The sequence below is a fragment of the Ascaphus truei genome, chromosome 5 (assembly GCF_040206685.1).
Source record: "Ascaphus truei isolate aAscTru1 chromosome 5, aAscTru1.hap1, whole genome shotgun sequence".
Classification (NCBI taxonomy): domain Eukaryota; kingdom Metazoa; phylum Chordata; class Amphibia; order Anura; family Ascaphidae; genus Ascaphus; species Ascaphus truei.
This window is the reverse complement of record NC_134487.1, coordinates 303484252-303497417: the sequence shown is the minus strand read 5'-3', so window position 1 is coordinate 303497417 and position 13166 is coordinate 303484252. Positions and strand designations below refer to the sequence as shown.

The window sequence follows — 13166 nt, the reverse complement described above, 5'->3', positions numbered from 1 at the left end:
AACATGCGTGTTAATGTCTTTCGTGAGGTAACAATGCGTGTTAATGTCTAACGTGAGGTAACATGCGTGTTAATGTCTTACGTGAGGTAACATGCGTGTTAATGTCTTACGTGAGGTAACATGCGTGTTAATGTCTTACGTGAAGTAACCATTCGTGTTAATGTCTTACGTGAGGTAACATGCGTGTTAATGTCTTACGTGAGGTAACATGCGTGTTAATGTCTTCCGTGAGGTAACATGCGTGTTAATGTCTTACGTGAGGTAACATGCGTGTTAATGTCTTACGTGAGGTAACAATGCGTGTTAATGTCTTACGTGAGGTAACATGCGTGTTAATGTCTTACGTGAGGTAACAATGCGTGTTAATGTCTTACGTGAGGTAGCAATGCGTGTTAATGTCTTACGTGAGGTAACAATGCGTGTTAATGTCTTACGTGAGGTAACATGCGTGTTAATGTCTTACGTGCGGTAACATGCGTGTTAATGTCTTACGTGAGGTAGCAATGCGTGTTAATGTCTTACGTGAGGTAACATGCGTGTTAATGTCTTTCGTGAGGTAACATGCGTGTTAATGTCTTGCAGGCGGCTTGTTCACGGCAGTATGCTGCTTAACATGATATCCCACGTGCGGCCGCCTCCGATCATCACACCGGGAGCTTTTGATATAAGTTTGCCGACCCTTGTTACTGTGCAGGTAAAGAATACAGGTAGCTGGGTACATGTGCAGGTGAAGAATACAGATAGCTGGGTACATGTGATGGTAAAGAATACAGGTAGCTGCGTACATGTGATGGTAAAGAATACAGGTAGCTGCGTACATGTGCAGGTAAATAATACAGGTAGCTGGGTACATGTGCAGGTAATGAATACAGATAGCTGCGTACATGTGATGGTAAAGAATACAGATAGCTGCGTACATGTGCAGGTAAAGAATACAGATAGCTGGGTACATGTGCAGGTAATGAATACAGATAGCTGGGTACATGTGATGGTAAAGAATACAGGTAGCTGCGTACATGTGCAGGTAAATAATACAGATAGCTGCGTACATGTGATGGTAAAGAATACAGGTAGCTGCGTACATGTGATGGTAAAGAATACAGGTAGCTGGGTACATGTGCAGGTAAATAATACAGATAGCTGGGTACATGTGCAGGTAAATAATACAGATAGATGCGTACATGTGCAGGTAAATAATACAGATAGCTGGTACATGTGCAGGTAAATAATACAGATAGCTGCGTACATGTGCAGGTAATGAATACAGATAGCTGGGTACATGTGCAGGTAAATAATACAGATAGCTGCGTACATGTGCAGGTAAATAATACAGGTAGCTGGGTACATGTGCAGGTAATGAATACAGATAGCTGGGTACATGTGCAGGTAAAGAATACAGGTAGCTGGGTACATGTGCAGGTAAAGAATACAGGTAGCTGGGTACATGTCCAGGTAAAGAATACAGATAGCTGCGTACATGTGCAGGTAAATAATACAGATAGCTGCGTACATGTGCAGGTAAATAATACAGGTAGCTGCGTACAGGTGCAGGTAAAGAATACAGATAGCTGGGTACATGTGCAGGTAATGAATACAGATAGCTGGGTACATGTGCAGGTAAATAATACAGATAGCTGGGTACATGTCCAGGTAAAGAATACAGATAGCTGCGTACATGTGCAGGTAAAGAATACAGGTAGCTGCGTACATGTGCAGGTAAAGAATACAGATAGCTGCGTACATGTGCAGGTAAAGAATACAGATAGCTGCGTACAGGTGCAGGTAAAGAATACAGGTAGCTGGGTACATGTGCAGGTAAAGAATACAGATAGCTGCGTACATGTGCAGGTAAAGAATACAGATAGCTGCGTACATGTGCAGGTAATGAATACAGATAGCTGCGTACATGTGCAGGTAATGAATACAGGTAGCTGGGTACATGTGCAGGTAAATAATACAGGTAGCTGCGTACATGTGCAGGTAAAGAATACAGGTAGCTGGGTACATGTGCAGGTAAATAATACAGGTAGCTGCGTACATGTGATGGTAAAGAATACAGGTAGCTGGGTACATGTGCAGGTAAATAATACAGATAGCTGCGTACATGTGCAGGTAAATAATACAGGTAGCTGGGTACATGTGCAGGTAAAGAATACAGATAGCTGGGTACATGTGCAGGTAAAGAATACAGGTAGCTGGGTACATGTCCAGGTAAAGAATACAGATAGCTGCGTACATGTGTAGGTAAAGAATACAGGTAGCTGGGTACATGTGCAGGTAAAGAATACAGATAGCTGGGTACATGTGCAGGTAAATAATACAGATAGCTGGGTACATGTGATGGTAAAGAATACAGATAGCTGGGTACATGTGATGGTAAAGAATACAGATAGCTGCGTACATGTGATGGTAAAGAATACAGATAGCTGGGTACATGTGCAGGTAAAGAATACAGATAGCTGCGTACATGTGCAGGTAAAGAATACAGATAGCTGGGTACATGTGCAGGTAAATAATACAGGTAGCTGGGTACATGTGCAGGTAAATAATACAGGTAGCTGGGTACATGTGCAGGTAAAGAATACAGATAGCTGCGTACATGTGCAGGTAAAGAATACAGATAGCTGCGTACATGTGCAGGTAAAGAATACAGATAGCTGCGTACATGTGATGGTAAATAATACAGATAGCTGGGTACATGTGATGGTAAAGAATACAGATAGCTGCGTACATGTGATGGTAAAGAATACAGATAGCTGCGTACATGTGATGGTAAAGAATACAGATAGCTGGGTACATGTGCAGGTAATGAATACAGATAGCTGCGTACATGTGATGGTAAAGAATACAGATAGCTGGGTACATGTGATGGTAAAGAATACAGATAGCTGCGTACATGTGATGGTAAAGAATACAGGTAGCTGCGTACATGTGCAGGTAAAGAATACAGATAGCTGCGTACATGTGATGGTAATGAATACAGATAGCTACGTACATGTGATGGTAAAGAATACAGATAGCTGCGTACATGTGCAGGTAATGAATACAGATAGCTGCGTACATGTGATGGTAATGAATACAGATAGCTGCGTACATGTGATGGTAAAGAATACAGATAGCTGCGTACATGTGCAGGTAATGAATACAGATAGCTGCGTACATGTGATGGTAAACAATACAGATAGCTGGGTACATGTGCAGGTAATGAATACAGATAGCTGCGTACATGTGATGGTAATGAATACAGGTAGCTGCGTACATGTGCAGGTAAAGAATACAGGTAGCTGGGTACATGTGAAGGTAAATAATACAGATAGCTGCGTACATGTGCAGGTAAATAATACAGATAGCTGGGTACATGTGCAGGTAATGAATACAGATAGCTGGGTACATGTGCAGGTAATGAATACAGATAGCTGGGTACATGTGCAGGTAATGAATACAGGTAGCTGGGTACATGTGCAGGTAAATAATACAGATAGCTGCGTACATGTGCAGGTAATGAATACAGGTAGCTGGGTACATGTGCAGGTAAATAATACAGATAGCTGCGTACATGTGCAGGTAATGAATACAGGTAGCTGGGTACATGTGCAGGTAAATAATACAGATAGCTGCGTACATGTGCAGGTGAAGAATACAGATAGCTGGGTACATGTGCAGGTAAATAATACAGGTAGCTGCGTACATGTGCAGGTAAAGAATACAGATAGCTGGGTACATGTGCAGGTGAAGAATACAGATAGCTGCGTACATGTGCAGGTAAAGAATACAGGTAGCTGGGTACATGTGCAGGTAAAGAATACAGATAGCTGCGTACATGTGCAGGTAAATAATACAGATAGCTGCGTACATGTGCAGGTGAAGAATACAGATAGCTGGGTACATGTGCAGGTAAATAATACAGATAGCTGCGTACATGTGCAGGTAAATAATACAGATAGCTGCGTACATGTGCAGGTGAAGAATACAGATAGCTGCGTACATGTGCAGGTGAAGAATACAGATAGCTGGGTACATGTGCAGGTAAATAATACAGGTAGCTGGGTACATGTGCAGGTAAATAATACAGGTAGCTGCGTACATGTGCAGGTAAAGAATACAGATAGCTGCGTACATGTGCAGGTGATGAATACAGATAGCTGGGTACATGTGCAGGTAAATAATACAGATAGCTGCGTACATGTGCAGGTAAAGAATACAGATAGCTGCGTACATGTGATGGTAAAGAATACAGATAGCTGCGTACATGTGATGGTAAAGAATACAGGTAGCTGCGTACATGTGCAGGTAAAGAATACAGATAGCTGGGTACATGTGCAGGTAAAGAATACAGATAGCTGGGTACATGTGCAGGTAAATAATACAGGTAGCTGCGTACATGTGCAGGTAAATAATACAGGTAGCTGCGTACATGTGCAGGTAATGAATACAGATAGCTGGGTACATGTGCAGGTAAATAATACAGATAGCTGGGTACATGTGCAGGTAAATAATACAGGTAGCTGGGTACATGTGCAGGTAAATAATACAGATAGCTGGGTACATGTGCAGGTAAATAATACAGGTAGCTGGGTACATGTGCAGGTAATGAATACAGATAGCTTGGTACATGTGCAGGTAAATAATACAGGTAGCTGCGTACATGTGCAGGTAAAGAATACAGGTAGCTGGGTACATGTCCAGGTAAAGAATACGGATAGCTGCGTACATGTGCAGGTAAAGAATACAGATAGCTGCGTACATGTGCAGGTAAAGAATACAGATAGCTGCGTACATGTGCAGGTAAAGAATACAGATAGCTGCGTACATGTGCAGGTAAATAATACAGGTAGCTGGGTACATGTGCAGGTAAATAATACAGATAGCTGCGTACATGTGCAGGTAAAGAATACGGATAGCTGGGTACATGTGCAGGTGAATAATACAGGTAGCTACGTACATGTGCAGGTAATGAATACAGATAGCTGCGTACATGTGCAGGTAAATAATACAGGTAGCTGGGTACATGTGCAGGTAAAAAATACAGATAGCTGGGTACATGTGCAGGTAAAGAATACAGATAGCTGGGTACATGTGATGGTAAAGAATACAGATAGCTGGGTACATGTGATGGTAAAGAATACAGATAGCTGGGTACATGTGATGGTAAAGAATACAGATAGCTGCGTACATGTGCAGGTAAAGAATACAGATAGCTGGGTACATGTGATGGTAAAGAATACAGATAGCTGCGTACATGTGATGGTAAAGAATACAGGTAGCTGCGTACATGTGATGGTAAAGAATACAGATAGCTGGGTACATGTGATGGTAAAGAATACAGATAGCTGCGTACATGTGATGGTAAAGAATACAGATAGCTGCGTACATGTGATGGTAAAGAATACAGATAGCTGGGTACATGTGATGGTAAAGAATACAGATAGCTGGGTACATGTGATGGTAAAGAATACAGATAGCTGCGTACATGTGATGGTAAAGAATACAGATAGCTGGGTACATGTGATGGTAAAGAATACAGATAGCTGCGTACATGTGATGGTAAAGAATACAGATAGCTGGGTACATGTGCAGGTAAAGAATACAGATAGCTGGGTACATGTGATGGTAAAGAATACAGATAGCTGGGTACATGTGATGGTAAAGAATACAGATAGCTGGGTACATGTGATGGTAAAGAATACAGATAGCTGCGTACATGTGATGGTAAAGAATACAGATAGCTGGGTACATGTGATGGTAAAGAATACAGATAGCTGGGTACATGTGATGGTAAAGAATACAGATAGCTGCGTACATGTGATGGTAAAGAATACAGATAGCTGGGTACATGTGATGGTAAAGAATACAGATAGCTGCGTACATGTGATGGTAAAGAATACAGATAGCTGCGTACATGTGATGGTAAAGAATACAGATAGCTGCGTACATGTGATGGTAAAGAATACAGATAGCTGGGTACATGTGATGGTAAAGAATACAGATAGCTGCGTACATGTGATGGTAAAGAATACAGATAGCTGGGTACATGTGATGGTAAATAATACAGATAGCTGCGTACATGTGATGGTAAAGAATACAGATAGCTGGGTACATGTGATGGTAAATAATACAGATAGCTGCGTACATGTGCAGGTAAAGAATACAGATAGCTGCGTACATGTGATGGTAAAGAATACAGATAGCTGCGTACATGTGATGGTAAAGAATACAGATAGCTGGGTACATGTGATGGTAATGAATACAGATAGCTGCGTACATGTGATGGTAAAGAATACAGATAGCTGCGTACATGTGATGGTAAAGAATACAGATAGCTGGGTACATGTGATGGTAAAGAATACAGATAGCTGCGTACATGTGATGGTAAAGAATACAGATAGCTGGGTACATGTGATGGTAAATAATACAGATAGCTGCGTACATGTGCAGGTAATGAATACAGATAGCTGGGTACATGTGCAGGTAAATAATACAGGTAGCTGGGTACATGTGCAGGTAAATAATACAGATAGCTGGGTACATGTGCAGGTAAATAATACAGGTAGCTGGGTACATGTGCAGGTAATGAATACAGATAGCTTGGTACATGTGCAGGTAAATAATACAGGTAGCTGCGTACATGTGCAGGTAAAGAATACAGGTAGCTGGGTACATGTCCAGGTAAAGAATACGGATAGCTGCGTACATGTGCAGGTAAAGAATACAGATAGCTGCGTACATGTGCAGGTAAAGAATACAGATAGCTGCGTACATGTTCAGGTAAAGAATACAGATAGCTGCGTACATGTGCAGGTAAATAATACAGGTAGCTGGGTACATGTGCAGGTAAATAATACAGATAGCTGCGTACATGTGCAGGTAAAGAATACGGATAGCTGGGTACATGTGCAGGTGAATAATACAGGTAGCTGCGTACATGTGCAGGTAATGAATACAGATAGCTGCGTACATGTGCAGGTAAATAATACAGGTAGCTGCGTACATGTGCAGGTAAAGAATACAGATAGCTGGGTACATGTGCAGGTAAAGAATACAGATAGCTGGGTACATGTGCAGGTAAAGAATACAGATAGCTGGGTACATGTGCAGGTAAAGAATACAGATAGCTGGGTACATGTGATGGTAAAGAATACAGATAGCTGGGTACATGTGATGGTAAAGAATACAGATAGCTGCGTACATGTGCAGGTAAAGAATACAGATAGCTGGGTACATGTGATGGTAAAGAATACAGATAGCTGCGTACATGTGATGGTAAAGAATACAGGTAGCTGCGTACATGTGATGGTAAAGAATACAGATAGCTGGGTACATGTGATGGTAAAGAATACAGATAGCTGGGTACATGTGATGGTAAAGAATACAGATAGCTGCGTACATGTGATGGTAAAGAATACAGATAGCTGGGTACATGTGATGGTAAAGAATACAGATAGCTGCGTACATGTGATGGTAAAGAATACAGATAGCTGGGTACATGTGCAGGTAAAGAATACAGATAGCTGGGTACATGTGCAGGTAAAGAATACAGATAGCTGGGTACATGTGATGGTAAAGAATACAGATAGCTGGGTACATGTGATGGTAAAGAATACAGATAGCTGCGTACATGTGATGGTAAAGAATACAGATAGCTGGGTACATGTGATGGTAAAGAATACAGATAGCTGGGTACATGTGATGGTAAAGAATACAGATAGCTGCGTACATGTGATGGTAAAGAATACAGATAGCTGGGTACATGTGATGGTAAAGAATACAGATAGCTGCGTACATGTGATGGTAAAGAATACAGATAGCTGCGTACATGTGATGGTAAAGAATACAGATAGCTGCGTACATGTGATGGTAAAGAATACAGATAGCTGGGTACATGTGATGGTAAAGAATACAGATAGCTGCGTACATGTGATGGTAAAGAATACAGATAGCTGGGTACATGTGATGGTAAATAATACAGATAGCTGGGTACATGTGATGGTAAATAATACAGATAGCTGCGTACATGTGATGGTAAAGAATACAGATAGCTGGGTACATGTGATGGTAAATAATACAGATAGCTGCGTACATGTGCAGGTAAAGAATACAGATAGCTGCGTACATGTGATGGTAAAGAATACAGATAGCTGCGTACATGTGATGGTAAAGAATACAGATAGCTGGGTACATGTGATGGTAATGAATACAGATAGCTGCGTACATGTGATGGTAAAGAATACAGATAGCTGCGTACATGTGATGGTAAAGAATACAGATAGCTGGGTACATGTGATGGTAAAGAATACAGATAGCTGCGTACATGTGATGGTAAAGAATACAGATAGCTGGGTACATGTGATGGTAAATAATACAGATAGCTGCGTACATGTGCAGGTAATGAATACAGATAGCTGGGTACATGTGCAGGTAAATAATACAGGTAGCTGGGTACATGTGCAGGTAAATAATACAGATAGCTGGGTACATGTGCAGGTAAATAATACAGGTAGCTGGGTACATGTGCAGGTAATGAATACAGATAGCTTGGTACATGTGCAGGTAAATAATACAGGTAGCTGCGTACATGTGCAGGTAAAGAATACAGGTAGCTGGGTACATGTCCAGGTAAAGAATACGGATAGCTGCGTACATGTGCAGGTAAAGAATACAGATAGCTGCGTACATGTGCAGGTAAAGAATACAGATAGCTGCGTACATGTGCAGGTAATGAATACAGATAGCTGCGTACATGTGCAGGTAAAGAATACAGATAGCTGGGTACATGTGATGGTAAAGAATACAGATAGCTGCGTACATGTGATGGTAAAGAATACAGGTAGCTGCGTACATGTGATGGTAAAGAATACAGATAGCTGGGTACATGTGATGGTAAAGAATACAGATAGCTGGGTACATGTGATGGTAAAGAATACAGATAGCTGCGTACATGTGCAGGTAAAGAATACAGATAGCTGGGTACATGTGATGGTAAAGAATACAGATAGCTGCGTACATGTGATGGTAAAGAATACAGGTAGCTGCGTACATGTGATGGTAAAGAATACAGATAGCTGGGTACATGTGATGGTAAAGAATACAGATAGCTGCGTACATGTGATGGTAAAGAATACAGATAGCTGCGTACATGTGATGGTAAAGAATACAGATAGCTGCGTACATGTGATGGTAAAGAATACAGATAGCTGGGTACATGTGATGGTAAAGAATACAGATAGCTGCGTACATGTGATGGTAAAGAATACAGATAGCTGGGTACATGTGATGGTAAATAATACAGATAGCTGCGTACATGTGATGGTAAAGAATACAGATAGCTGGGTACATGTGATGGTAAATAATACAGATAGCTGCGTACATGTGATGGTAAAGAATACAGATAGCTGCGTACATGTGATGGTAAAGAATACAGATAGCTGCGTACATGTGATGGTAAAGAATACAGATAGCTGGGTACATGTGATGGTAATGAATACAGATAGCTGCGTACATGTGATGGTAAAGAATACAGATAGCTGCGTACATGTGATGGTAAAGAATACAGATAGCTGGGTACATGTGATGGTAAAGAATACAGATAGCTGCGTACATGTGATGGTAAAGAATACAGATAGCTGGGTACATGTGATGGTAAATAATACAGATAGCTGCGTACATGTGATGGTAAAGAATACAGATAGCTGCGTACATGTGATGGTAAAGAATACAGATAGCTGCGTACATGTGATGGTAAAGAATACAGATAGCTGCGTACATGTGCAGGTAAAGAATACAGATAGCTGCGTACATGTGATGGTAAAGAATACAGATAGCTGGGTACATGTGCAGGTAAATAATACAGATAGCTGCGTACATGTGCAGGTAAATAATACAGGTAGCTGCGTACATGTGCAGGTAAATAATACAGATAGCTGCGTACATGTGCAGGTAAATAATACAGGTAGCTGGGTACATGTGCAGGTAAAGAATACAGGTAGCTGGGTACATGTGCAGGTAATGAATACAGATAGCTGGGTACATGTGATGGTAAAGAATACAGATAGCTGCGTACATGTGATGGTAAAGAATACAGATAGCTGGGTACATGTGATGGTAAAGAATACAGATAGCTGGGTACATGTGATGGTAAAGAATACAGATAGCTGCGTACATGTGATGGTAAAGAATACAGATAGCTGGGTACATGTGATGGTAAAGAATACAGATAGCTGCGTACATGTGATGGTAAAGAATACAGATAGCTGCGTACATGTGATGGTAAAGAATACAGATAGCTGCGTACATGTGATGGTAAAGAATACAGATAGCTGGGTACATGTGATGGTAAAGAATACAGATAGCTGCGTACATGTGATGGTAAAGAATACAGATAGCTGGGTACATGTGATGGTAAATAATACAGATAGCTGCGTACATGTGATGGTAAAGAATACAGATAGCTGGGTACATGTGATGGTAAATAATACAGATAGCTGCGTACATGTGCAGGTAAAGAATACAGATAGCTGCGTACATGTGATGGTAAAGAATACAGATAGCTGCGTACATGTGATGGTAAAGAATACAGATAGCTGGGTACATGTGATGGTAATGAATACAGATAGCTGCGTACATGTGATGGTAAAGAATACAGATAGCTGCGTACATGTGATGGTAAAGAATACAGATAGCTGGGTACATGTGATGGTAAAGAATACAGATAGCTGCGTACATGTGATGGTAAAGAATACAGATAGCTGGGTACATGTGATGGTAAATAATACAGATAGCTGCGTACATGTGCAGGTAATGAATACAGATAGCTGGGTACATGTGCAGGTAAATAATACAGGTAGCTGGGTACATGTGCAGGTAAATAATACAGATAGCTGGGTACATGTGCAGGTAAATAATACAGGTAGCTGGGTACATGTGCAGGTAATGAATACAGATAGCTTGGTACATGTGCAGGTAAATAATACAGGTAGCTGCGTACATGTGCAGGTAAAGAATACAGGTAGCTGGGTACATGTCCAGGTAAAGAATACGGATAGCTGCGTACATGTGCAGGTAAAGAATACAGATAGCTGCGTACATGTGCAGGTAAAGAATACAGATAGCTGCGTACATGTTCAGGTAAAGAATACAGATAGCTGCGTACATGTGCAGGTAAATAATACAGGTAGCTGGGTACATGTGCAGGTAAATAATACAGATAGCTGCGTACATGTGCAGGTAAAGAATACGGATAGCTGGGTACATGTGCAGGTGAATAATACAGGTAGCTGCGTACATGTGCAGGTAATGAATACAGATAGCTGCGTACATGTGCAGGTAAATAATACAGGTAGCTGCGTACATGTGCAGGTAAAGAATACAGATAGCTGGGTACATGTGCAGGTAAAGAATACAGATAGCTGGGTACATGTGCAGGTAAAGAATACAGATAGCTGGGTACATGTGCAGGTAAAGAATACAGATAGCTGGGTACATGTGATGGTAAAGAATACAGATAGCTGGGTACATGTGATGGTAAAGAATACAGATAGCTGCGTACATGTGCAGGTAAAGAATACAGATAGCTGGGTACATGTGATGGTAAAGAATACAGATAGCTGCGTACATGTGATGGTAAAGAATACAGGTAGCTGCGTACATGTGATGGTAAAGAATACAGATAGCTGGGTACATGTGATGGTAAAGAATACAGATAGCTGGGTACATGTGATGGTAAAGAATACAGATAGCTGCGTACATGTGATGGTAAAGAATACAGATAGCTGGGTACATGTGATGGTAAAGAATACAGATAGCTGCGTACATGTGATGGTAAAGAATACAGATAGCTGGGTACATGTGCAGGTAAAGAATACAGATAGCTGGGTACATGTGCAGGTAAAGAATACAGATAGCTGGGTACATGTGATGGTAAAGAATACAGATAGCTGGGTACATGTGATGGTAAAGAATACAGATAGCTGCGTACATGTGATGGTAAAGAATACAGATAGCTGGGTACATGTGATGGTAAAGAATACAGATAGCTGGGTACATGTGATGGTAAAGAATACAGATAGCTGCGTACATGTGATGGTAAAGAATACAGATAGCTGGGTACATGTGATGGTAAAGAATACAGATAGCTGCGTACATGTGATGGTAAAGAATACAGATAGCTGCGTACATGTGATGGTAAAGAATACAGATAGCTGCGTACATGTGATGGTAAAGAATACAGATAGCTGGGTACATGTGATGGTAAAGAATACAGATAGCTGCGTACATGTGATGGTAAAGAATACAGATAGCTGGGTACATGTGATGGTAAATAATACAGATAGCTGCGTACATGTGATGGTAAAGAATACAGATAGCTGGGTACATGTGATGGTAAATAATACAGATAGCTGCGTACATGTGCAGGTAAAGAATACAGATAGCTGCGTACATGTGATGGTAAAGAATACAGATAGCTGCGTACATGTGATGGTAAAGAATACAGATAGCTGGGTACATGTGATGGTAATGAATACAGATAGCTGCGTACATGTGATGGTAAAGAATACAGATAGCTGCGTACATGTGATGGTAAAGAATACAGATAGCTGGGTACATGTGATGGTAAAGAATACAGATAGCTGCGTACATGTGATGGTAAAGAATACAGATAGCTGGGTACATGTGATGGTAAATAATACAGATAGCTGCGTACATGTGCAGGTAATGAATACAGATAGCTGGGTACATGTGCAGGTAAATAATACAGGTAGCTGGGTACATGTGCAGGTAAATAATACAGATAGCTGGGTACATGTGCAGGTAAATAATACAGGTAGCTGGGTACATGTGCAGGTAATGAATACAGATAGCTTGGTACATGTGCAGGTAAATAATACAGGTAGCTGCGTACATGTGCAGGTAAAGAATACAGGTAGCTGGGTACATGTCCAGGTAAAGAATACGGATAGCTGCGTACATGTGCAGGTAAAGAATACAGATAGCTGCGTACATGTGCAGGTAAAGAATACAGATAGCTGCGTACATGTGCAGGTAATGAATACAGATAGCTGCGTACATGTGCAGGTAAAGAATACAGATAGCTGGGTACATGTGATGGTAAAGAATACAGATAGCTGCGTACATGTGATGGTAAAGAATACAGGTAGCTGCGTACATGTGAT

The 13166-nt window shown here is 41.0% G+C and overlaps 1 protein-coding gene across 1 annotated transcript in view; it reads left to right on the top strand.

Moving 5' to 3' along the window:
• The window catches only part of PIK3C2G (phosphatidylinositol-4-phosphate 3-kinase catalytic subunit type 2 gamma), a 218116-nt gene that overhangs the window by 69394 nt on the left and 135556 nt on the right, over positions 1–13166 (top strand). The window contains exon 15 of the mRNA XM_075599209.1: positions 583–694. Coding sequence (XP_075455324.1) covers positions 583–694 — 112 coding nt within the window. The remainder of the gene's footprint in view (positions 1–582; positions 695–13166) is intronic.